The sequence below is a fragment of the Typopeltis vanoorti genome, chromosome 10, assembly GCF_054136105.1.
Source record: "Typopeltis vanoorti isolate ZY-2024b chromosome 10, IOZ_Tvanoo_1.0, whole genome shotgun sequence".
In the NCBI taxonomy this organism is placed as follows: domain Eukaryota; kingdom Metazoa; phylum Arthropoda; class Arachnida; order Uropygi; family Thelyphonidae; genus Typopeltis; species Typopeltis vanoorti.
Window position 1 is genome coordinate 16,292,826 of NC_143558.1, and position 21,725 is coordinate 16,314,550.

At 34.4% G+C, this 21,725-nt stretch overlaps 1 protein-coding gene across 4 annotated transcripts in view; it reads right to left on the reverse strand.

Annotated features, from left to right (window-relative positions):
- Positions 1-1,213: 1,213 nt before the first annotated feature.
- Positions 1,214-21,725, reverse strand: part of LOC150102192 (homeobox protein Meis1-like) — a 243,094-nt gene continuing 222,582 nt past the window's right edge. For 2 of the 4 annotated variants that reach the window (XM_090399507.1, XM_090399511.1), the window contains exons 9-11: positions 12,480-12,538; positions 3,419-3,517; positions 1,214-2,639 (exon numbers count right to left, since the gene is read on the reverse strand). In XM_090399507.1, the coding sequence (XP_090255633.1) occupies positions 2,401-2,639; positions 3,419-3,517; positions 12,480-12,538 (397 nt within the window). In that variant the 3' untranslated portion in view covers positions 1,214-2,400. Of the gene's footprint in view, positions 2,640-3,418; positions 3,566-12,479; positions 12,539-21,725 lie in introns of all 4 variants that reach the window. The other 2 variants (XM_090399509.1, XM_090399508.1) reach the window with 1 other exon arrangement.

The following is a 21,725-nucleotide window of genomic DNA, read 5'->3' on the forward strand; positions in this document are numbered from 1 at the left end:
AGACATGAGAAAGAAAAACAGGTGAAAACGAAGCTGCAGATGGTCTACAAGATTGAGATCTTGTTTTAGATTACTTTTAATGAATATTTATTTAAATTTTCGTTTGGTTATTGTGTATTATGTATTTTTTTTCTTATGTATTTGAAAATATAAACTGAGAAACGATATAAATTGACGAAGTCCACAACAAATCACGAGACTGGTTTTATTGATAAGGTATGTTCCTTCTATGCTTAAATTCTGTTGGAGAGTCAAGTTGTTTTGATCATGCGAATGCCTCAGAATCGGGTTTCAAGCAAGTGACCTTATGGAAGTTTTTATTCCTATGAATATAAATAAAAATTTAGAATCAAAAACGAATTCATGAAGTGAATTTCGTTTCTTAGTCAATATATTTCGATTTTTAAATGTTTTTCGAAATATTTATCAATTAAAACTGATTGTTATTGTTATTAATTAAATTCGTAAAATTTTAACTTATTAGTGAAATTGAATTCACGATTTGAATATCAATGCTTTAATTTTACACACAATCTTTCTAATGTGGGAAAATATTATGATTGCTATCGAATTGTATAAAAGAATTGTAAATAATCAATTTAGTCGTTTTTTCATTGTTGTCAAATTGTGCTATTTTGTTGTTTATGATTCCTGTAAATTGTGCTATTTTTTCATTCTTGCAAATTGTACATTTTTTCATTCCTGTAAAATGTGCAGTTTGAAATTAATTTTTTTCATTTCTAGAAATTTTGTTTGCAATTTTTTTCTTATCCGTAATTTAAATGTTTTTAAATTCCTATAAGTTTTGCCATTGAAAAAAATATTCCTATAAATGTTTCGATTTAAAATTTTTTATTCCTATAAATTTTGAAATTGAAATTTTTTATTTCTTTAAATTTTTCGATTTAAAATTTTTATTCCTATAAATTTTTAAATTAAAATTTTTTATTCCTCTAAATTTTTCTATTTAAAATTTTTATTCCTCTAAAGTTTTCGATTTAAAATTTTTTATTCCTCTAAATTTTTCTATTTAAAATTTTTATTCCTATAAATTTTTCGATTTAAATTTTTTTAGTCCTGTAAATTTTGCAGTTCTTAATTTATTTTTATCGATATGTTGTTCATTGGTAGATTTCCCTTAGCATTTATTCAATAATTTTATAAGGAATACAAAACACCAATTTTGTCAAAAAAAAAAAAAGACAAGCACATCTTATACCTGATATTCCATGCCGGTCTTTTATTTGTATTATTAGCATTCCACATATTCCGTATGACATTGAAAACATTCATCTTGAAGTACTGGGGAGTTACAATTTCATAGAATCCGGATATAAGAAAAAATGGACGTATTTATGCTGTACACCTGGTATTTTTATGAGATAGATAACATATCTGTACTAGGTTTACAGAACAATAAATTTTTTGTCGTATTTCTTTTGCACGCTAGGGGGCGGGAACGATATAAAGGGCTCAGTATAAGACTCTGTGGTGGGAACAGTGAAAAGTACTTGAAAAACCTCTTGCAAAGCACTGTTTTTGAGAGAAATTCGGATAATACACTGTTACCTGTGTGAATGTGTAGTGTGTGGCTAAGTGAGTGTGTGGTGCTGTAGAAAATTCAACTGTTATATATATATATATATATATATATATATATATACATATATATATATATATACTGTATGTTGCAGCAAAAGAAAGACAATCAAAATCTCTTGGCATTTTCCGGCCAAACTGTTAAATAGTAAAACATGCACAGTTTCAGTATTATGTAGAATCACTACAGGATAAGTGGGTAAGTGGGTGGGTGGGTGGGTGAAGGATTGGGAATTGGGGTGGATTGCCGTTTGAATTTTTTGAAAGACGGAAAAAACTACCAATCGCAAGTGAGAACAAGGCCGCTTAAATTTACACAGCGCCACCTACATCCTAAGTTCTTATGGGTGGCAGAGGCGCCATCTAGTGGGCACAGTTCGTACTTCCACTACATAAAAGGACATTTGAACTGACACATAACGTCTTTTTTTTTTTTTCTATTTTTTTTTTTTTTTATCCTTTCGTTTTGAGAAACACAGAATAAGGTTCGAAGTCTGTTCAATGGTTGTCCGGATTTACATCTGTATTTCAGCTACCACCGGTCTCATCGTCTTTATTTTCCGTTTTTTTTTTTTTTTATATTTATATATTTTCCAAAAACAAAAGAGGAAACACAAAACACGCACACACACACAAAGAGAGTGCAAATGGCCCTTGGTGAGGTCCGTGGGGGTTTGACCTATGACCCAGAAAATGTCGGCAAAAAAGTCTGCTATTGCTGTTATACCACACCAAATAACTGTTATACACAATCTGCAGGGTCCTGCATGCCCAAAATAACAGGCGAAGAATCGGACTTATTTAGCTTGCGTGGATATCCATAATGTGCTGTCCGGAGCCATCGTACGGAGAGCCTTGTGGAGGTAGACCGGGATGCCCCATCGGCGCGTGAGCCATCATCATGGCATGAGGGTGGCCTGGAAGCAGCATTGCTTGAGAATGGACGGGGGAACGAAGCTGAGACATCTGGGAATAGCCCCCCATGCCTCCCATGTGGCCCATCCCCATGGAGCCTTCACTACATGACAGGTTTTGCATGCCTATAAAAAAGGAAAAAAATAAACATTAGGAAAATCATTTAGTATACAAATAGTATGTGCCAGCCTATCAAACAACAATTTAGTATGAATACTGTAAAGACAATCCTAAATCATCGATTCGTAGTGTTGTCAAGACAGAAAGATAGTAGTAATTAAAGTGATTATAGTGTAATTAAGAAGACAAAACAGTATTCACTAAAATGGTGGTCTTGTACTCTTCTCTGCTTCGATAGAATACTCCTATTTTTTTTTCAAAAACTAATTTGGACAGTTCTTGTAATAGTCACAAAGAAAGGCTGTGAAATCCGTTTTTTAATATACTAACAGCACACAGGTGTACAAAGGGTCAATCCAAAAAGTCTGAACCACACCTTTAAAAAATGTCCATCTTTGTGTATTGACGCTATTTTCTTTATTTTGATTTCGAAGAACATGTTAAATAAACAAAGGAATATCTAACGTCTTTTTTCGATTCATAAATTGGGGACAGTAAGTCTCTCGGATAGAATTTGTTTTCGAAAATTGGTAGGCAACAGTTTCCATCCTTGCTTCCGCCATCTTGTGTTCCTAATCCTAATCGGTATCATTGTCTTAAATAGTGAGAGTTAGGCGAGCTTGTTGTTTTCAAAAAACGTCTTGAATAGCATCATCTTTCATGTCTATTATGAAAAAAATAAATAAATAAAACAGAATTTGAATACGCATTCAAACTTACACTATTCAAACATCTGAATATTAACACTAACCATTAATTACGATAACTGAATGTCAATGCTTACCTGGCGGTCGGATATGCATCTGCTGACTTCCGTCCATCATGTAACCCATTCCGGCACCGTCTGGTCCATAGGCGGCTCCTGCTCCTCCGATAGTTCCCCCTAGAGAGGGCATATATGTCTTGTTAGCAAGCTTCAGCGAAGGTTCATCTAACGGGGAGTAAATATCAGATTTAGAGAGCTACTAGTCGCGAAAGTTTTTTTAGGGGGGACACTACTTTGTTTCCTAATTCTACCGCCAGAGCGTGCGCGCGCGATCGAATCAAGTAATTTTACACTATGAGTGCTGAAAAAAAAAAGAAAAAAAAAATTCAGATGCAGTTAATTGTTATAAACAAGATCGTAAGGATGAGCTCTCTGTTGCTAGGCAACGCATCAATGAATATTTATCGGATAACATTAATTTGCATTAAAAACGAGTAAACAACGAATAAATCTTGTATTCCGCCTAAGTTACCAAACCCTTGGGATGGAGGGAGACTCGATGGAAAGGGGAAAAGAGTTGAAATTGTTACAATTTCCAGTCGCTCGCCGAAACGCCAGATGATCATAACAAACGCACATTCTCCCATTTCGGTACGAGAGCGGAGAGAGGGTCGTTTATTGGGGAGGCAGAGAATCCAATGAGATAAAGCACTTCCCACTACCATTCACTTCTTCACTATAATTTTAACAGGACATTTCTATGCTGTGGCCGCCTTGAAGAATACAGTAACAATCGATAAATAACGATCTTGAGGGAATTTACTGCCACAGCCAACGGCTATAGCTCCGAAAAGGCCATCTCCATTCTTTCTGTTTTTTTCTCCCCACTTGTTTCTGAGACAATAGTTGCGGTTCAAAGTACATCTGCTACGTCACGTCCCCCCCCCCTCTCTGTCTGTTTCATGCCCCCCTTATTCTCTTAACTCCTTCTTGGGTCTTTCTTGACGATCGGGCGTGTGAAAAGACAAACGAGACTCCAGTTTTCTATCAGTTCCATACAATTAAGCGTTGTGACAAAACGTAAAGCATTGTGTGGGGTGCGGGAGAGGGGGGGGGGTCAAGCAAATGAAAGTGCAATTCTCCCTTAAGGCTTCGATGCCGTGTGTAAAGTGTCTTTTTGGGCAACTTTCAGTAAACACCCGCTCCTCCTAGCGGATTGATATGTCATCAATCTTCGCCTGTCAATTCGAGATGGGATAAAAAAAATTGCACATCCAAGCGAGAGAACGAAAGAGAGAGGCAGCGTTCGCATTCCCGCCTTCGTGCACAAAGCCAGAGAAACTGCCGCTACTTGGTCAACAAGAACCAAGGCTTTTAGATCGTCAACTAAAAAAAAAAAAAGAAAACCCCTGCCCGCTTCAGATGATTGATGGTATTTCTAATGAGACCGATACAGTGACAGCGGCTTGGATCCCAGTTTCTGGTTACTCTCTCCTTGCTTACTTCCATTAAATGCAATGCCTGAGCCCGAGGGGCGACAAGCTATCTGCTCAGGCACGCATGGGCACTAAACTCCAACCTCCTCCCCCCCTCCTCCCCACGCAATCTGGTGCCCAAATGCAGAACCGTGAGGGATGAAGCAAGAGAGAGAGAGAGAGAGAGGTGTGGGGAGAAAATGATCCACAACTCAGATTGGTCTTTGCTTTGATGGGGAATGAAAATTCGTTCCGCATTTTAGTAGATGTGTGTGTGTGCGTGCGTGTCCAATAGAAGAAACAGACACACTAACTAGCAGTCCGTATTTGTGTTATTTCAATCATACATTGTCGTTATTTTTATTATTATTAGAACAACACTAAAATATATCTTAGTGTTATTATTATTATTATTACTATTAAATATTAGTACGACCAAGGGGTCCGACAGGGATGTCCCCTCTCAGCTTTTTAATATCTGGAATAAAAATTTCCATCAAGGTATTAAACTTTCTCCTCCTGTGAACTTAAACACTCTCCTTTTTGCCGACGACCAAATAATAATTACAAATTCTGAATATAAACTACAGAAAGCTATTTTAGATCGAAATGAGATATCCAAAAATTATGGTATGATAATATCAACAGAAAAATCAAAAACTATGTCCTTTAAAGGACAAGATCCAGCAAGAACTAAAATAGTATTAGATAACAAGATCTTAGAACAGGTGAATTCATTTAACTACCTAGGATGTATGATCACTTATGAAAATGAAAAAGATATAAACGTAAAAATTGCAAAATATTTAAAAATAACAGGAGTAATTAACTCTATATTTAAACCAAACCTAGTTCAAAAACAAACCAGACTAAAAGTATACAATACATTAGCCCTACCAGTCTCAATGTATGGAAGCAAAATTTGGACAATAAAACGAAAAGACAAACAAAGATTAACAACAGCAGAAATGAAGTTTATGAGAAAAACTGCAAAGTATACCCTATTTGATCAAAAAAGAAACGAAGAAATTATGAAAGAATTAAAACAAGAACCAGTAATAGAAAAATTAAAAAATATAAACATAAATGGATGGAACACGTTCAAAGAATGAAAACAGAAAGATTACCAAAACAAGCCTTAAAGTACAACAAGCCATTAGGAAAAAGAAAACCAGGACGTCCTCTTAAACGATTCAACGATGACTTCTAAGGCCGGAACTAGGCCTAAATCCTTGACATGCATGATGATGATGATGATGATGAAGAAATATTAGTATTCAACTCGTAGTTTCAACTAAATATTGTTCGTTTTCTATAGACAATGTCTTATTATTGCTATTCCAATAATCATTAGTTTTCTATTTGCTATTCTTTCTCTTAATTTTTTCGTTCATTTTCTAACGCATGGCAGTAACAGGCATCCCTTTCATACTGACGTATTCATTTCGGTTCCCACAGATTTCTAGAGTAGTTTTTTATAATGTTCTCTAAATCAGTCTATCTTAAAGAATATAAGTGATATAAAGAGAGAATTAGAAGGTCAAAAAATATCAAATCAAAGAAATATTTAGGAAAAATAATGTCTTAGTTTTTTCCATGTTATGGAATATGTTTTAAGTTTTTTTTTTTTTTAGTATTGTAAGTGAATTGTTTGCCATAAATATTTATCCCACATGGGGTAAAAATTAATTATCACAGCGTAGAATCTTTTCATGTAGTATTTGTTTAATTAATTGTTTTAACGGAAGTGTAAGTTCCCTAACAGAAGGCAAAAATAAAGTCCAAATATTTTCCTGGGAATGTCAGGGTATATTTTCCGTGCAGAACTCGAACCAATCTATTTCTGTTGCAGTATTTAGATTGAGCACAACATCCGTTTGGAAGCGAGCACGACCGTACACACACACACACACACACACTCACAACAGAAAGATTATAGCCATAAAATAAAGATTTCACAGCCTCCTAGAAGTTAGCCCGCCCTTGTATAGCTCTCTTGGGTGCCACACTACTGGCTGGGAATAATCAGATGTTCCTGCACGCGTTTCCATAATTCACATGCGAGAATTGGTCCTGAGAAAAATAATCACGTTCATAGATCAAGCTACACTTTCATCTCTTGCTTTGTATCTGTCTCTACACAATTCTCGTGTCTGTTTGTTTTTTTTTTATTCTTCACATCCACATTTTTCTCTTTATAACCACGCTCGCTCACCTTGAAATGCCAAGGGTTAATTGCTAACATTAGTATACGAACGAGTTATATTCAAATATTCATCTTTTATTTTTATACGAGGCTTATTATACGAAAAGAGAAACTGTTTTATTTTTAATCTATTCACTTTCAATAAAACTGTGAGACGTATTCGAGTTTGGTATGGTTCTACTTGCTTCTATAATTGTTTGACAACCATATTTTGATTTTTATTGATGACTATTAAAAAAAAAATTGTCCTGATGTCATCTGATCGTATTATCAGTCCTTGTATTAAGGACTGATAACATTAACATGACTTTCAGCTTAGGTAATACTCACTATCATGCAACACACTGGACAAAATGTCATGGAAATACATCCGTGGTGATGCATGTTAAAATACAAATGAAACTAACCACAATACTATGCATTGCAACGTACTAAACAAGAATATCCTCCTTTGTGCATAACCAACCCTTCCAAATGGGACTGGGGGCTGAGTGAATAGCACTTTCCTTTTCAACCCACAATCCTTGAGTTCGAATCTCACTGTGGAATGGATAATTCCGAATATTTTTGGTATAAAAGATTTTTAATTGGCCAATGGAACATCGTCATCCTTTTCATTGTGAGCCAGTGACGTGTGAAAGTCACATTTGATCTATAATGCACGAATTCTCGTATTATGTAATCCATAGCCTGCTCATTACTAATGCATCATGGGTTTACAAACTTTCAGGGATGGGGGTTGTCATAAAAACAGCACAACGCTTCCATTCCTAAGTAATGTTGTGCAACCGACGATTCAATACCAAATTGGTGCCTATTTACATGCAACAAACACATGAACAGCGGGGTATTGGTAATGGACAGCTGGATTGGGACTATATCTTTCCTCAGTGTTCGTAATGTTAATTTCGATTAACTTATAAACTGAATCTTTGCCTTAATACTTTTTAATAATTTATTTAATACATTTCCCTTTCCCTTTATGTTGTATTAGCGATCCATATCATTTAAAATCGGTGCAATTGTATCCTTTTGTTTCCTTAATACTTCTGTTCAGATCACTACCCTGTAAGACTGGCGAGTTTTCTATTTACAGAACAATATATGCTGTAACGCAGTCCTTTACGGCCATAGTTTACTGTTTGTAGCATTACGTTGTTCGTGCGATTCCAACAATTTATTTTCAAGTCCGTAAAACTCCCATCTAGCGAGTACACCAAAAAACAAAACAAAACAGGTAGGGGTATTTGTTTTACAGAGAACAGTCTTAAAGAACTCTTTTCGTGAGTCTATGGCTGCATCCAGAAAGTGATCAGTTGCAAAGAACGCCGCTTCACACGTGCATAAGTTTCTTACCATCAGCAAACACGCACCTCGAGTCACGCTCCTATCATCCAAAACTGCAAAGTTAAACTGTGGAGCAAAAATTCCCATTGTTGTGTGCGCGCGAGAACTTTGAGTCGCAAGAGGGCAGGCATGTAGGCCTAGCTTTCTACCTAGCTATGGAGGTGTATGTACGTGTGTGTGTGTGTGATTGTTTGTTTATTGCTGGCTTTTATTATAGCGCATACGTATGCACACACTTTAAAGATATTTCAACGAAAAGGCCTTGCATTTTAAAGGTGGAAGCGTTCCCTCCCAAGTTTTAAAGCCAATATAAAAACGGGTAATGTTAGCGCTTTATGTAATGGTTGTTGCAAGTCCTTCTTTCACACTTTTCCATCTTCCCCGTTTTCTCCTCTGTTTAATTTCCCTTTGGGATTGTCAGGTAGAAGCCGCAAGCTGATTGTTGGAAGAGAGTTTCTAGAATATAAACATTCAATTTTAACAGCAAAAATTTTTCTCAACTGCTTCGATTGTGGGAGGAAGGCACTCCAATTGTTTATGGCTATTTCATGAGGAAAGAGTGGTTAAAAGGGAAGTAAAAAAAAGTAAATGCCTATCCCTTTAAGAGAACATAAAATGTGAAATTACGTTAAGTACTCGAGTCTGCGAGAAAAAGGTTTATTTTTATGCTATTTGCGGTTAGAGAAATAAATTATATACGGATTTCCCATCACTTAATTCTAATAGAAAGTTCATGGGGGTAATTTAATATCTCTAAGGATTAAACGTAAAAGGCAAGCTACAGCGCATGTGTGATAGCTCTTTGCGTTTATTGCAATTTGCGTTAAACCTTAATGTACGTCTCGTGCATTTTATGAATACCCGAAATGATTATGTGGATTTCGTGCTTCTAAATGCGTCTTTAAACCGTGTAGATTTCAAAATGTGTGATGATCGTGTGGATTTCATGCAGCTGCTATTTTTAAATGCATATCAACCATGTAGATGTACTATAAATGCGTAGTAATCATGCAGATTTCTTACCGGTTTTACGTGCTTGTCTAACCATGTAGATGTCAAAATTTGTAATGATCATTGTCTGTTTCATGCAGTTGCTAAATGCATGCTTCCTGTGGATTTCAAAATAGGTAATAATCATGTGTATTTCGTGTAGATTTCAAAGTAGGTAAAGTTCTTGAATATTTCATCTAGTTGCTAAATGCATGCTTCGTTTAGATCTCAAATTATGCAATGATCATGTGCATGCAGTTGCTAAATGCATGCTTCGTATAGATTTCAAAATACTTAATCATGATACGTATTCCATGCAGTTGCTAAATGCTTCGTGTAGATTACAAAATAGGCGATGATGATCACGTATATTTCATGTAGATTTCAAAATCCTTAATGATCATGAATATTTCTTCTAGTTGCTGAATGCATGCTTCGTGTAGATTTCAAAATAGGTAAAGATCTTGAATATTTCATCTAGTTGCTGAATGCATGCTTCGTGTAGATCTCAAATTATGCAATGATCATGTGCATGCAGTTGCTAAATGCATGCTTCGTATAGATTTCAAAATAGGTAAAGATCTTGAATATTTCATCTAGTTGCTGAATGCATGCTTCGTGTAGATCTCAAATTATGCAATGATCATGTGCCTGCAGTTGCTAAATGCATGCTTCGTATAGATTTCAAAATACTTAATCATGATACGTATTCCATGCAGTTGCTAAATACTTCGTGTAGATTACAAAATAGGTAATGATCATGTCTGTTTCATGCAGTTGTTAAATGCATGCTTCCTGTAGATTTAAAAATAGGTAATGATCATATGTATTTCGTGTAGATTTCAAAATAGGCAAAGATCTTGAATATTTCATCTAGTTTCTGAATGTATGCTTCGTGTAGATCTCAAATTATGCATGCAGTTGCTAAATGCATGCTTCGTATAGATTTCAAAATACTTAATCATGATGTGTATTCCATGTAGTTGCTAAATGCATGCTTGATGTAGATTTCAAAATACGAAATGATCACGTATATTTCATATATTTGATAAATGCATGCTTCGTATAGATTTCAAAACACTTTCCATGCGGTTGCTAAATGCTTCGTATAGATTTGAAAATACGTAATGATCATGCGTATTCCATGCGGTTGCTAAATGCATGCTTGATGTGGATTTCAAAATACGTAATGAAATATTCACGTATATTTCATATATTTGATAAATGCAGGCTTAATAGTAATAACGATGTTGATTTCGTGCATGTTTACATGCATCTCTTCCATTCACTAAATTTGTGCATGGTGATTGGGTGTTTTTATAATCGTTTTCACGGCACTAAACTTCGTAAAACTGCGGAAAATGAGGCAGATGACAAATATTCTTGGCTTTAAGCTAACCAGTTTTATTTTTGAATCGGATGCATAACAGAAATATGTGGAATTTCTAAGAAAACTTAAATTTTCAGATAATTGAGAATTCGAGGCATTATTATCTTCTGCTTACGCAAATCTCTGTACCATCCTAACATCATAAAGTTGGAATATGAATTTATATATATATATTTAGAAATATACCTTTTTTATTTGAAAAAATAATTGCAAATGCAGTACTCCTAAAACACACTTCTAATATGTGATCCAAAGACTCGTGAAAGTAAGAAGGATTATAGATAAAGGAAACACCAAGACATAAAAAAAAACAAATAGATATAATAGCGGGATGACCTGAGACAAGGGGTAACAGTACCTTCCTATTCATTAGATTTTTCTAATTTCATAGCAGCCTTATTTCCCTTTAGAATCCGAGATCTGTGATGCAGGTATCTGGAATTCTATAGCTCACACTTAGCAAAATTCTTCTCACAATGAGCTTAATATCCGATCGTGAAACTTCGGAATTATTTGAATAAGCAAATACCGGTCTGATTGGCCAAGCGGATGGCGTATCCGCTCTCCAACCAACAGGCGGTGATTTCGTTATGCACGTGACCGCCACCATGCCGATTAGAAGCTTGTATATCTGGAGGAAAGTGTTCTAAATACGGGAAAATAAGTAAAAGAAATAAAATGCTAGATTTCCTTTATATTTATAGCTTATTCCATAGGGAAATATTAAATATTTGCATCCTTTCCATTAATATTCTTTCCCCCCATTGTCTGGTCTCCGCTAACGTAGAAAGCTAATTAAACCATCTTTGATAACACCTCGAAGCGATGAAGATTCATTTCCATTACAGCCTAGTAAATTTCAAGCGCGAATATTACGACATTCCAAGATTTAAATTAATGTCAATTTCTTTGTGATTTCGTTGTTAGTCGAATGTTAATTTCGTTACGATTTCATCGTTAATTTCGAATAAATATTTTTGACAATACTACAGTAATTCGTGTCGATTTCTTTATTTTTATAATGCCAAGCTTAGTTTAATGCTTGTTTCTTTGTGTTTAAATGCCTTCGTTGATTTCTGTAGTTGATTTATCTTTTTTAATTCGATTGTCGCATTGTCACTTTTCTTCATTTTGTTGTTGATTGTATTTCAGTTTCAGAAAATGTAATTTTTTTTTTTGAATAAAAATCTCATGTATATCAAGTTCCGTTTTTTCTAAACTCAGAGCTGTTTGATTCTCATTATCAAAACCCAAAATGACACGTGACTGTTTTATTCATATTCTGTCTTGAACAACTTCGCTTCGGCATCAAGAGGCAACTGTGTGTGTGTGTCTTTTTAACACTATCATTTCTTGTTCTTTTAGCTCCTTGACACCCCATGCTATCTAATACGGTAACACGAAAAACTGTTAATGTAATTATGATGATTAAATAAAGTCCTCATTTTTTTTATAATTGAAATCTGGTACGATTCACTTTGTACAAATAGAAAGCCCATCAAAAATTTCGTCGATTTTATTTCTTCCAATACACTTTATGTAAAACTCGAATGCTTCTAAAGAATATCCGAAATCCTTTCTTAGACACGTACCACCCTAATTCCGTTCACATTGTTTCTTTTACAATTTATCGTTGGCGAGGATTAATTTATTTCGATCGGCAATCAATTTAAGAACTTTTAAAAGGTCTACACATGCGCGCATTAAAAAACAGATGGAAACACTTCTTACCTGCCCTGTTTGATTGGTCAATCATTGGCTGTACAATTCTTCGTCTGGCGTTGATGAACCTGCATCGAAAAGAAAACAGATGTAAGAATAAAATTAAGGGGAAATAATCCAGCTGATAATCAAATTGTTTCAATCTGGGGAAGGTTAAAATAGTGCATGAAGATTCTCTCTCTCTCCCCCAACTTCTCAAACACGTAATGGGCATTGGATAACATTACAGCACTTTTATTCCTAAAAATCAGATATAATAGTTAATATCAAATTTAATCTTTATTCATTTAGTACAAATCGTTTTTCTATTTATTATTTTTTTATTATTCTTCCATTTGCAATTTATTGTTTATTTAATGACGTCACTTTTCATTGTTACTTTAGAATTTCGGCCATTTTTTTTTATCAATTTATTTGAAATTTCACTGTTAGTTTAGTATTAGCATTTTTAGTATTTTTTTTTTTTGTTAATCTTACGTAAAATTCTTCGTGTTGTTATTATTTTCTTCGCCATTCTTTGACTTAAACATACCTTTAGCTTTTAATATCAATTTTTATCATACTGACGTTCGAATAACACTAATTCCCGAGTACAATGCATTTCACCAAATATTTCTGAGTATTTCGTTAAAGTTTACACGTGACTGATATTTATTTGTTAATTTTTATCGTTACGCTGTTTCACTGGAAGTTTTGTTAATCTAAATAAATTAACATTTGGTATTTAGTTTGAATTTAGTTCTATCTTTTCCCTTTCGATGTTGAATAGTAAATTCGAAACATTTTTAAGCTGAAAATTATACCATACCAAGTTTGCTATTATTTTATTATCGATTAATATTATCTTTAACAATTATTGATAATTTGATATGTGTTTGGTCATTTTTGAATCTTTTTGACATGTAACGCACATTTTTATCATTTCATTTTAAGGCTCATATTCTTGAAGATTCATTGTTTAATTCAATTTTTATTGTGGATGACTGTCAGTCACTGAAACAATTAATTGTCAATCAATGTCAATTTCTTCTGCATTTAATTTAATAATTCTTGATGTCAATACCTTGCGCATTTAATTGGTAACTGTTTGATGTCAATTTTTTTCACATTTAATTGTTAGTTTCATTATGTCAATTTCTTTTGCATTTAACTGTTAGTTTCATTATGTCAATTTCTTTTGCATTTAATTGTTAGTTTCATTATGTCAATTTCTTTTGCATTTAATTGTTAGTTTCATTATGTCAATTTCTTTTGCATTTGGCTATTTTGACGTGAATATTTTTATCATTCACAAATTTAATTTTAATTTCTGTATCATATAACTGTTCAGTTTTATATCAATTTCTTCATTATTATTTTATCACTTTTACTTCTTTAAACTTTGCCGGGTTTTGATTAGAAATCTTTCATTTGACTGTGAATTTTAATGAAAATCATCAATGAAAATAACTGTTAAAGCTAACCTGAATTTCGTCAGCCGCATTCCACAAAATAGCACATGAGAAATGGTTATCTTTTTAAGATTTCTTATACGCCCTTATGAGAAAGCTTTCAAACAAAATCCGCTTTTATATTTTTGGTAAAAATAATGTTTTAATTCTGACGTTGTCATTCTGACGTAAGCAAAGCTGAACGCCTTAAAAGGAAGCGTTAATTCCTCACAGACAATTTTCTTACAGGTCATAAAGACGAAATTTGTTTCCTCGGTGTCAGGCCAAGGAATCGGCTATAAAACGGGCCGCCGGCAACGCAACGCAACTGTACGGAACGACTTATAATTACAGTAACGGCAACTTTCTGATTATTTAGCACGACATTTTATAGACCTCTAGATGGGGTTAACCACGTGGAAAAGAAGAGACAATCATTACAAGGTACTCATCCGAGCATGATGACCGAGTTGTAATGTGACACAGGTGGCACTACAGTCCATTAAATCTCTCATTATATTTAATGTTACCGAGCTGCTCACAGAAATGCAGGGGCCGCCACCAGTTATTTCGCCGCTCTCATTATCGCCTTTTCTTTTCTTCCTGTTGTGTACGTAGCTTTTCTCCGATTTTTTTTTTCTCTTTTAAACTCATCGGAAGATTCTCTTAATTAACATCAATGCAAAGACGTCCTGGTTGGGTCAAAGGTCAAAAAGATTCGTATCACACTTACTTAAGAAACTTCCGTACAATATTAAAATGTCCATCAAAGCTAATGGAAGAGATTGTGTGGTTATCGGTTGGTTAAAAAAAAAAGACTTCGAAAACTCAAAACCATCCTTTTTTTTTTTTTTCTTTTCTTGGCTAAGATGGATATTACTATGGAAACCGCTAATACAGCACTTGGGAAATGGACACTTTTTTTATGGTTGTATTAGCGCGAGGCACGTGTTCATTGACTTGGCAAACTTTCATTGTTTCCCCCCTGAAACTAACAATGGGCGCAGTGCATTGTGTTAGGGGGGGAGGGGGGTAAAAGCTCGTCATCCAGGCGCTTTCGCATTATGAAAGAATGGCTTTGCGGCGAAAGTGTGACTCACTCCTGTCATCCGAAATAAAAACATGTTTCGTGCATTTTACGGTGCCGTTGGCATAGTGCCAAGGGCGTTTATGAAATGTCCGTGCTGTTAAAATGTAGAATTATTTGTGTCGAATGTAAATGCCTTTCTATTCCGTATGTAAATTTATGGGCCGACAGCATCGCATTACATCTTATTTACGGAGTTTTTACTGCTCTTTAAATGCGTTTAAAGCGTCATGTCCGTTTAAATGACATCTTACATGCTTTGACTTTTAAATACAACCGTTTCGGAGAAAGTGTTCTTTTTTTTCGTCACCGCATGTACCATTATCGGTGTGACTGACGCATTATTTTATGGCTTCTGTGGTATCCGTTACGGTATGTATGTGTGTGTGTGTGTGCGCGCGCGGGCGGATGAAGGAAAAGAACCTAACCTAACCCTACACGCGCAAATATAATTATTAATTTACTGATACGCTTTCGCGGATACGATCGCCTTAGTTCCGGATCTCATCGCTAGAGGGCGCTCTCTTCTGTGACGGTATTAACTGCCATTAAGGTCACCTTACTATGTGTGGTTGCAAACCGAACCACAGTTTTCCTCTAGAAAAGATTTATATTTAATTATGAATATTATCATTTATCGTTAAGGGACAAAAATCTTTTTTCCTCGGATTTTTTAGAAGTTCAATATAGTAATTGCTCGTGGATAATTTTCTAAATCGATTTAAAAGCTATTCAAACAAAAGGATCAAAAAACAGAATTATTTAATATCCACGTATACTTAAATGTTTTCGCTCTCTTTTATGTGGATGAGAAAGAAATGATTGCGCTGCATGGCTATGAACCATGTTCGCACAACTTGTTAAATTTATGGTTCTTAGCATAAAAATTACTATTTATGGTTCTTAGCATAAATAGTAATCTTGCTAATATTATTTCCCATCCCAGAGACATCGATAAATTTGTGTAATTTAATGTCAGTTTTATTTAACAATTAATTATTATGGCGATGTCAATTTCTTTAGTGCTTTACTTTGAAATGTCATCCAATTGCTTGAACATTCGTGTTAATTTCGTTATATTTAACAAACTGTTTTCGATTTTATTTCTTCTAATGTCAATTTCTCTAAAATATCTTTCTTTTTATGTTAATTTCTCTAAACATTTTTTTATGTTAATTTATCTAAAATTTTTCTTTCAGCGTCAATTTCTCTCAAATTTCTTTCTCCTTATGTTCATTTCCCTAAAATTTCTTTCTTTAAATTTTCTTTCTTTTTATGTTCATTTCCCTAAAATTTCTTTCTTTAAATTTTCTTTCTTTTTATGTTCATTTCCCTAAATTTTCTTTCTTTTTATGTTCATTTCCCTAAAATTTCCTTCTTTTTATGTTCATTTCCCTAAAATTTCTTTCTCTAAAATTTCTTTCTTTTTATGTTCATTTCCCTAAAATTTCTTTCTTTAAATTTTCTTTCTTTTTATGTTCATTTCCCTAAAATTTCTTTCTTTAAATTTTCTTTCTTTTTATGTTCATTTCCCTAAAATTTCTTTCTTTAAATTTTCTTTCTTTTTATGTTCATTTCCCTAAAATTTCTTTCTTTAAATTTTCTTTCTTTTTATGTTCATTTCCCTAAAATTTCTTTCTTTAAATTTTCTTTCTTTTTATGTTCATTTCCCTAAAATTTCTTTCTTTAAATTTTCTTTCTTTTTATGTTCATTTCCCTAAAATTTCTTTCTTTTTATGTTCATTTCTCTCAAATTTTTTCTTTTTATGTTCATTTCTCTGAAATTCCTTTCTTTTTATGTTCATTTCTCTGAAATTCCTTTCTTTTTATGTTAATTTCTTTCTTTTAGTGTCCATTTCTCTAAACTTTCTTTCTATGTTCATTTCTTTAAAATTTCTTTCTTTTGGTATGAATTTCTCTAAAATTTCTTTCTTTTGGTGTCAATTTCTTTAACATTGATTTCTTTTGATGTCGTTCTTTCAAATGAAGTCATTTTAAGGCAATTTACATTCCTGAAACTTTGCGAACGCAATCGCATACTAACTCCGTGACAGACAAAGAAGTATATGAATGGTAATATTTAACGACTGTACAAGACTTTAAAGGAGTAGTGATGTCATCTAAGGGAATAAATCGAATAAAAAAATATCTGTTCTATGCCATTCGAAACAAAAAAAAGTAAAGTTTTATCCAGTCGGTCACCAAACCCAATATAATTTGAATAATTTTGATTTCTTAATTTCTTTAGAATTTTGTCAGTTGATTTACTATTTTACTGTTGATCTAATACATTTTTTTTCAAACTGTTGGTTAATTTCATATCAGGTGTTCTCTCTTGTTTATTTCTTTAAGTTTCCTTCTAATTTCTTCAGCATTTAACTGCTAATTTGGAACTAATTTTTAACATCATCTATCTCTTTGGAATTTAATTTCAAGCGAATAATTTCTCGCACTAATATTATCAAGATGTTGAACGTATTTTAAAGACTTCTTTCTTTAGGAATCCAAAAGAGATTTTTGACACTTAACTTCTGCGAAAATAAAGACTCCCAATAATTATAAATAATAAAAAATAAGTTGAACACTAACTGAAAATAGTCTTAATACGACTGTTATAATACTATTATATACAATTTCTTTATTATATTTTCTGGTGTAAGTATCTGTTTCTGATATATTAGTTTTGTCATTAACTCCTAAAATTTTCCTACGCCCTCTGGTGGCACTTGTGTTCAAAACGTCCTCGATATATAACGAAACAGTACAAAACTTATTTTGATTTCACAGAAGGGTTATCAAGTCAGTCAAGCCAGAAGAAAGCTGCCACGAATAAGTCCTACATACATGATGAGGCAGTGGAGTCTCCAATTTGCCAGTCTTGCCTACAGAATACTAACAACCAATATTAGTGATGGTGTCATCTATTGGGGAATCATACGCCTCGCCGACAAAAATACAAATTGCAACTGCAGCGTTGAATTTAGCAACACGAACAAGAGGGGAAGTAGAGGTTGATACCGCATTCTTCCCCCCCCCCTGCCCCATCCCCCCAAAAGTACATCACTCTTGCTAGTGGGAGACGGAGCGTAAAATATCAAAGGCATCTGTACTTTGGTAGCACATTTCTTATGTCTCTGTGATGGCCATTGTGAGCCCGACAAAAAATTACGACTTCGATGAGAAGCCATGCTAAGAAAAAAGGGAAAAAAAATGCATCTCATCACAATAACAACATTCTGTGACAGTTCTTGCCCCATCAGTGGGCATCCCCTAAGCTAGGAGAACTATTGAGCAACGAGATGACGCTCCAATATGAAGCAATAATTTATGGTAGAAGCAGATGCGGTGGAATTTCTACTAGAAGACACTCAGCCAGCTCCCTGTCAACGTTGGTGCAGCTATCATCTAGCGGGTTGCTCCTGAATCCCCATAAATCACTCCCCCAAATTGAATAGTGGCTGTTAGATCGGGTGTCAGTCCGCAAGGAAACGAAGGCCCGGGCTTATCTTTTCATAAACTAAAGACAAATTGCAGCGTCTCTGTGCCCACCTTGGGCATAAAATATGGGTTCTCATTAAAATGCTATAGGGTAGAGGAGATGGGGGGGGGGAGGAAGAGAAGAGAATTCTCAGTCTCATTTTATCTGTATCCAGTGCCCGAAGCTAGAATTTAAGCCTATTCTATCTACAACAGCGGCGTCGTGTGTACGAAGCTGTCTCTCTGTGTGTCTTTCCTTTCTTATACTTATCTCCCGCAGGTACAGAGACTCCGGTCTTGCCTCAAACTGTGAATTGTGTGGCCCACTTTTTAAAAAAACTTTCTTATCTCTCCGACAAGAGCTTCATTACCAGTAGAAGCCACGCACCACAACAAAGCCTATGAGAGGCTTATGTGATTTTGATTCCAAAGCACAAAGTGACTAGTATCATAAATACCCTAAGATTAGTTCGAGCTGATTTCCTCGGGGAGCCAATAACGGCTTGTTATACAGGCAATTTTTAATGCACCCGACTCATTACTATGCAGTTTCTGAGGCCGCACGAATTAATGAAACACTAGCTTGGAAAAGGCTTGGTGGGGGGGGGGGGGGGGGAGCAGGAGAGGGGTGATAGAAAGAAAGTGAGAGAGTAAGATGAAGGAAAAGGGGGGAGAGAGAAAGATGGGGGTTTAAGAAGTCTCAAAACTGCCACACACTCTAAGATAGGCGTTACACTTTTCAAGGAGTTCGTTAGATTAATAATAGATAAGTACGGAGGCTGAATTATGCCACGCTTCACAGAGGAAAGCGAATGCAGTGACGTGGCTACAATAGGGGCTCTTCCTCGCTTACTCTTTCGTTCTTTTCCCCCCTCGTCTCTTTACCCGCCCCCTTTCTCTGCGGGTATACATAGAGGGGTTGGCCTCTGGCTCGCACGCACACCTACCTGGGATTTCAGTGTATTGATTTTGCAATTTGTGCTCTCCCTGCCCTGAAACAAAAAAAAAAACTACAAAGGGTGCTTTAATTCAGTAGCGGGCACAGGATGACTTTTGAAGAGGGGGATGGGAGTAGAGGGAGGTTCGGAGGCAATACACAGTAGATAGAGGGGGGAATGCAAGAATGACTCTCGTGAGCTGGAAATGGCCACGAAATGTTGGTAGAGTAGAGATGAAAACGATAAAGGGTGTCTTATTCTGCCCCCTCATTCTCTTTCTGTGGTGCTCTTGGGGGTTCGGATGAGCGAGGAGGTGGAAGAGAAAAGGGATAAACGATAATGATGCCCTGATAACTCGGTGACGCGTACCACAGACATATCGAAGTGAGCGACATCTGTCGGTTAGTCGATTTAACAAACCATTTTAAGTGTGTTGGAATTCCACACGTTTAGTTGTAGTCGCTTATTAACGAGTTCTTGGACGCAAACTGAGCAACGCTTATAATAATATACTAAGCCATGAATCTCTCAGGTCTTATTCTATTTGCAATAAAGATTTGCAGTCTTTCAATTAAAGAGAAAACTGAAATTCCAATAATAAGAAAGAAAATTGACATTAATCACGTAATAGAAGAGAAATTGACATCGAAGAAACTGAAACAATAAAGATACTGATATTAATGATGACTGTTAAAAGAAATTGACATTAAACTAAAATTTCAATTAAACCAAACGAATGAGATAGAAATCAACAATGAAACAGAATAATGATGAAAGCAACAATGAAATGAACAATGAAATTGACATGAAATTAAATAACGAAAAAATTTTCATGTTCGCATTCTTAAATTTCATGTCAATTTCATTGTTCATTTCATTGTTGCTTTAATCATTATTCTGTTTCAGTTTTGATTTCTATCTCATTCGTTTGGTTTAATTGAAATTTTAGTTTAATGTCAATTTCTTTTAACAGTCATCATTAATATCGGTATCTTTATTGTTTCATTATTAATGTCAATTTCTTCACTGTTCCAGTTTCTTCGATGTCAATTTCTCTTCTATTACGTCATTAATGTCAATTTTCTTATTATATTCTATCATGTACTTAATGCAGTTTCTAATCGAATCAATATCTCTTCAGTCCTTTATTCTGAATTTAATATCAGCTTGCATACCACATCATTGTTGTGATTATTCCTTGGCGCATTGACAGTTATTAAGATAAACGTAAGCCTTACTTCTAGAAGAAAAATTTCTTTGCCAATATCTTATGTCGACAAAGATGTTTTCCCAGTACAATTGATTTTATCATGAAAAAGTGATAAATAAACCTTAAATTCAAAGATAGAATACATTTCATACGATTCTATTACGAGAGTGAGATATTTAGGAAGCTTTAAAAATATTCTTCGGTTTTGGTAAATACATCAAAATATATCTCAGTTAGTCTGGGCAAAAATTCTTTTTCCACTTTTTAATAATAAAAAAAAATGAAACGAAATTTAAACATATTTGGTTTATATAAGAACTCCCTATCAATGCTCACTATGTATATTCCTCATGCTATTAATTTATTATGAAGATTTTATTCGATAATATAACTGGAAATATCTACTCACAGAAAATGATTCTACATATTACATCAGTACCTTTTCACTTATATAAATCTAGTTAGTGTTGTTATATGAAGAATTTTTGAAACATATTGTAATGCTCAAAACTTTTATCTTGATTATCGTGAGATGCATTTTTGTCCATCTCATTCCTTTTAATTTGTAACCATTCTTTTATAGGCCTCACAAACTTAAAGATGATTTGTTCTATTCAAATAATTTTTCTGCCTACAAATTCTAAGTTAGAATTGTTTCATTCTTTCAATTACTAAGTTCCGATTCCTCATTTAAACTGCTAAGTTTTACTTCTTTCGTGATTTAATTGCTAAGATCGGCAAAAGCTGTTCTCTTAAGTCTATTTTGCGAAACGAAACACCCCCTTACATTTTTAATAACATAAATTGCAGAAAGAGGAGTAAGAAACAGATGTTGTGAATCCATTTTTTTGAATCAAGTGGGTATAATGGTGTACCAGCTTTAAAAACGGATTCATAAGCACCTCTGCGTGACATCTCACCCAGAAGGGCATGCCAGTTATCAGCAGAACATAAAAGCCATTATAATGCGCTTTTGTCACAGGCCTTACAAAAACGCTTCATACGTGCAGGTGGTATATGAACGCCACCTTTAGGGAGGAAAAAAAAGACACTTTGCTACATATGTTACAATCGAAAGTTTTCTCATTATTAGCTGCGTTATTATAACCTATC